Genomic DNA, 5,166 nt, shown 5'->3' with positions numbered 1-5,166 from the left:
TCTTATCCCCACACATAGGGGTTTATTTCCAGGAATCACAAGAGTCACTTGACTCTGAGAGGAATTCTGAATCCTTGCCTCTTTTTTTACTTTGGGGAAATATTTGAGCCCATCCAGAAGGTCACGGTTTCAAAACTGTTCTTTTTTTTGGGTACCAGCCATTCATGTCTGGTTACAGGGCATGGGTGTAAGTTACTGATGACTGCACTTTCCTGGCCCACAGTTATTTCTGTGATATGTCCAGGTTTTATTTTTGGCTAAATTTTATTTAAATTTTATTTATTTATTTATTAAATTTATTTAAATTTTATTTAACCACCCACAGTGGTTCTGTATGCATCTTGAAGTGAAGCCACATCTGCCTCCATCATTATTTTATTTTTGGCTAAATTCCCACAGTGGTTCTGTATGCATCTTGAAGTGAAGCCACATCTGCCTCCATCATTGACCCCAGCTCTGGGGGTGATTTTTCTTGACTAGAAACAGGGAGCACTGTGGCCTACAAAGCAGTCAAGACTGACAGGGGAAGACATGCCTGTAGAATAAAAGAATCTAAGAACATAAAATCAAAAATAAAGTTTTTCGAGTGATTGACTTTTGAAGTCTGTCCTCAGCATAAGAGAAAGGTCCACGGTCATTACTCTGCAGTGGTAGCCTCGCTATAGTGTTAGCTGCAAGGTGAATTTAAAGAAAGCAAATTTGTAAGTTGTAGGAGACTTTTTATTCAGTTCTGCAATTACAAGGTGCTATCCTGGGGTCGCCCTGAAGGACAGAGCCATTTACTGGGTAGATGCTATTTCCCAAGCAGGTCTCTTTGTTTCTGGACATTTTGTTTTCCATGGCAGACCGCTAAACTCTCTTCTCTTGTGTGTGTCCCCACTACCCCCAGGATGACGAGGACGACAACTTAGGCACAGAGATGAAGGTCCTGCGGGGACACTGTGGGCCAGTGTACAGCACCAGGTTCCTCGCGGACAGCTCGGGGCTGCTCTCCTGCTCTGAAGACATGTCCATCAGGTACTGGGACCTGGGCAGCTTCACCAACACCGTGCTGTACCAGGGCCACGCCTACCCCGTATGGGACCTGGACATCAGCCCGCACAGCCTGTACTTCGCCAGCGCGTCCCACGACCGCACAGCCCGGCTGTGGTCATTTGATCGGACGTACCCGCTGCGAATCTACGCCGGGCACCTGGCAGACGTGGACTGCGTCAAGTTCCACCCCAATTCAAACTACTTAGCCACGGGCTCAACCGACAAGACGGTGCGGCTGTGGAGCACTCAGCAGGGGAACTCCGTGAGGCTCTTCACGGGCCACCGCGGCCCTGTGCTCTCCCTGGCTTTTTCCCCCAACGGTAAGTACCTGGCATCAGCAGGCGAGGACCAGCGGCTGAAGCTGTGGGACTTGGCATCCGGGACCCTCTACAAAGAGCTGCGGGGCCACACGGACAACATCACCAGCCTCACCTTCAGCCCAGACAGCAGCCTGGTCGCGTCAGCGTCCATGGACAACTCCGTGCGTGTCTGGGACATCAGAAGCTCACACTGTAGCACACCTGCCGACGGCTCATCCAGCGAGCTCGTGGGCGTCTACACCGGCCAGATGAGCAATGTGCTGAGCGTGCAGTTCATGGCCTGCAACCTCCTGCTGGTGACTGGAATCACACAAGAAAATCAGGAACATTGATTTGGATCTTTGATATGACAGACTGGGGCGTGCGAAGGGCTCCAGACGGCAAGTCTTAGGACAGACAGATGGAATCACTGACAGACTGTGAAAGACTCCCCGTGTCCTCCCTTGCCCTGCAGATGTCCTGAAACCACCACTCTCGACTTAGCCCCGAAGTGTGGAAGGATAGGGGCAGGAAGGGTGGTGATGGGGAGCAAATGTGAGATAGGAATCACGGAGATTCCGCTGTGTCCTCGTGTGGCCCTCCCTATCTCTGGCGCCAAGGTGCCCTTGCCTCGCTGGGGCTGCACTTGACCTGAGGATGTTTGCCAGGCACCCTCCCTGGGAGCAGTGCCGCAGGGTCACTGGGTGGAAGGGACTCTATCCAGGTAGGAAAGTGGGAGTGAGAATTAGGAAAGGGGGCAGGGTCATCCTGGCAAATGTCTTTCCTTTTCTGTGATTACAGAGAACCAGGATTTTTTATTATTGTTATTATAATTATTACTGAGAAGAGGAAACCTAGCACTGGCAGAGGGGGCCTTCTCTGCTCTCATCTTTCAGGTTTTACTCCTGGCACTGGCTGTGATACTTGGAATTTTGAGGTTCAGGGAATTCAGAGAACTTGGTCATACAGTGTATTGGGAGAAAGGGAAAATTCCTGGGTGACAGTTGGATCACTCCAGCTGACATGTTTCTAGAAGTGGGTGGGCACATTTGACTGAGAACGTCTTGGGCTCTTGCAGCAATGGTGGGAAAGAAAGATTCTTTTTGTGGCTGCACTTCTGTTAACAATTCTCTCCCCCGAAAGGACGGATTGTGGTAAAGAAATGAAAGTAATTAGAAGTGGAAAGTCTAAAAGTGAAAGAATTAAAAAATGTTGAATTTCCAAATGATTCCGAGGTGTGGCTTTTCCAGCATCTTTTCCTCCTGAGATCATCCCTCCCACCTGCTTTGCAATAGCAGTTTAATAAACAGTCTGTGAAAAGGATTAAATATTTCTGTTTTCTGAAAAGAGTTATTTTGTATTTTGTTTTCTATTAAAATGTGTTTAGTTTCCAAAAAACAGTGTTGGCATCTCTTTTAACAGGCGGGTGTGTGGGCCGTTTTGGAAGGCACAGGTCACCTGTCTTTGGAGTGACAGCCAGTTGTGCAGACTGGACTCCCCAGCTGCCCTCCTGTCTCCCCTTGTATTCTGTTCAGCTGGCCTCAAATTGTGTTTCTTCTTGGCATTCACAGGGATTATTGAAAGCATTTAACACTTTTTTACACATCCAAGCTTGCCAGTTGCTGACCAGAGATGACATATATTTTTTTATCTGTAGTTATTTGGTGAGATCCTATTTGCGTTTTCTTTAAAGACCCCATGATAAAATCCCTAAGGGGCATTACAAATGATGTCATTTAACTAACTCCAACCATTTATTGTACCATTTCAGGTAAAGGACTTATTTAAAGATGTAAATGATGTGTGAAATTTTTTAATGTACTTTTAAAACATAATTTTCTGACAAGGACACTAGAATTCTATGCCCAGAAAGTTTTTTTTTTTAACTTGAGCCTAAAATACTAATTAACAGGAAATGTTTCTTATTCATAAAAACTCATGTATTTGAGACATTGTAAGAAATCTTTGGCAACTTAGCCAGACAGCATCACCTTCCACATGGTCTACTGGTAAAGCCTGGGATTCAAATGTGTTCTTATCCATAATAAATGAGCTCTTAGATTGTGTGGTATATTGTTAGAAACCATGAATTCCTAAATTGAGCTGAATCATTCTCAGAAGTGAAAATATCACTGATTTTAGGTTTCATGTTTGTTTTTTAATGCAGAATTTCTTTGATTAAACACATAAATGCCTTAGTTTGCCTTCATACTACGGATCTCATACACACTGATTTCATGTCAGGCTCTTAATGATCTGCATCTTTGGCCCTTTTCTTTTCTGGATTAATTTTAATGTGAACTAATTTAACTTTATAGAATGCCCCTCACTATTTTCCCAGAATCTTAGAAATATTGTAAGGGTCTGTATGTGTCCTTATGTCCACAAGCTGCCTAAGAACATGGTTACACTCAATTCTTTAGGTTCCTTTCTTGTATTATCTTCAGAGCAATCCTGTGAGGCAGATAGGACTAGAGATATTACCAGTTTGTAGATGAAATACTAAGATACCCGGAAGAACTGTTTTATCTATCTGTACCCAACATGGAATAGTCACGTCTCAGATGTGTTATAGAGAGGGTCTATATTTCAAATCTTCAAGTTCTAGATAAAGGATATAGCCCTGAAGATAGAAAAACTTAAAAAACTCTGGAAAGGAAACATAAATTATTTAAAAGGCATGTATATAGTGCCTTCTATCTGCCAGAAACTCCAATTACTTTATGAAAATTAATTTATCTCCATAACATCCCTGTAAGTTAAGTGCCATTTTTATCCTCATTTTACAGATGAAGACTGAGGCACTGAAGGGTTAAGTCACGTGCCAAGGGTCATTGCTTACAGCTAATAACTGATGAGGTCAGAATCTGAACTAGGCAGTCTGGCTCAGGGTCCATGCTTCTTGCAGTTTCCCTTCCTCCCCACAGAACCAGGTAAAGCGTGACCTGAGGTCTGTAGTAACAATGTTTCTGGCAATAGTTAAAAGACTCATGCTTCTCTGTCAAGTCAACAATAAGCAGGATCAAGAACTGGCAGTAAGAAAAAACATATAGATGAAAGACACCTGAGAATATTAAGTTACTTTAAAACACAATGATAAATCTTTGCAAAGTGTGTAAGGTGGGGGGAAAAAACAGCTGAAATTTCTTAGAAAAATCTCTGTAATTTAGCAATAGACTGGCCAAAAGAGCAAAAATTAGGATGAAGGAATGAAAGACATAAAACAGAAAACAATTTAAAATTATGTTCAAGATCCAGCTTCTAAGGATATCTATGATTCCTAGTTATTCATTTGTTTTATGCCTGTATTTAAAATGTCTTGGTTGTATTTAAAAAAAAAAACTTGCATATGTAGGCTTCTGATTTTGCTATTGCCCAGATTGGTATTAAGTACATGAATTAAAAGATTAGTCTGTACTTCAAGTCGTCTTTCAGTTGCATGTTTTAGAAGAGTGTTGGTTGTATCTCTGCCCGACTGACACCAAGACTCCAAACTGTTGTCACTACATAGCAGCCAGATGACTCAAACTGCTTTGTGGGGAACAGAAAATCTTCACTGTGGAGCTTAAAGAATGCAGACATTCCTTGTCAGTTTCACCCACTGAAGGACACTTTGGATCAGTCAGTTCAGTCACTCAGTCATGTCCAACTCTTTGTGAGCCCATGAACTGCAGCACACCAGGCCTCCCTGTCCATCACCAACTCCCAGAGTCCACCCAAACCCATGTGCATCGAGTCGGTGATGCCATCCAGCCATCTCATCCTCTGTCGTCCCCTTCTCCTCCTCGCCCCCAATCCCTCCCAGCATCAGGGTCTTTTCCAATGAGTCAGC

The 5,166-nt window shown here is 43.7% G+C and overlaps 1 protein-coding gene across 3 annotated transcripts in view; it reads left to right on the top strand.

Annotated features, from left to right (window-relative positions):
- The window catches only part of TAF5L (TAF5-like RNA polymerase II, p300/CBP-associated factor (PCAF)-associated factor, 65kDa), a 31,319-nt gene extending 28,591 nt beyond the window's left edge, over nt 1-2,728 (top strand). For all 3 annotated transcript variants that reach the window (XM_010838109.1, XM_010838107.1, XM_010838108.1), the window contains one exon: nt 890-2,728. In XM_010838109.1, coding sequence (XP_010836411.1) covers nt 890-1,687 — 798 coding nt within the window. In that variant the 3' untranslated portion in view covers nt 1,688-2,728. The remainder of the gene's footprint in view (nt 1-889) is intronic.
- The last annotated feature ends 2,438 nt before the right edge of the window (nt 2,729-5,166 follow it).

This window comes from Bison bison, unplaced genomic scaffold (assembly GCF_000754665.1).
Source record: "Bison bison bison isolate TAMUID 2011002044 unplaced genomic scaffold, Bison_UMD1.0 scf7180017864090, whole genome shotgun sequence".
Taxonomy (NCBI): domain Eukaryota; kingdom Metazoa; phylum Chordata; class Mammalia; order Artiodactyla; family Bovidae; genus Bison; species Bison bison.
The sequence above is the reverse complement of the archived record's forward strand: the minus strand, read 5'-3'. Positions and strand labels throughout refer to the sequence as shown.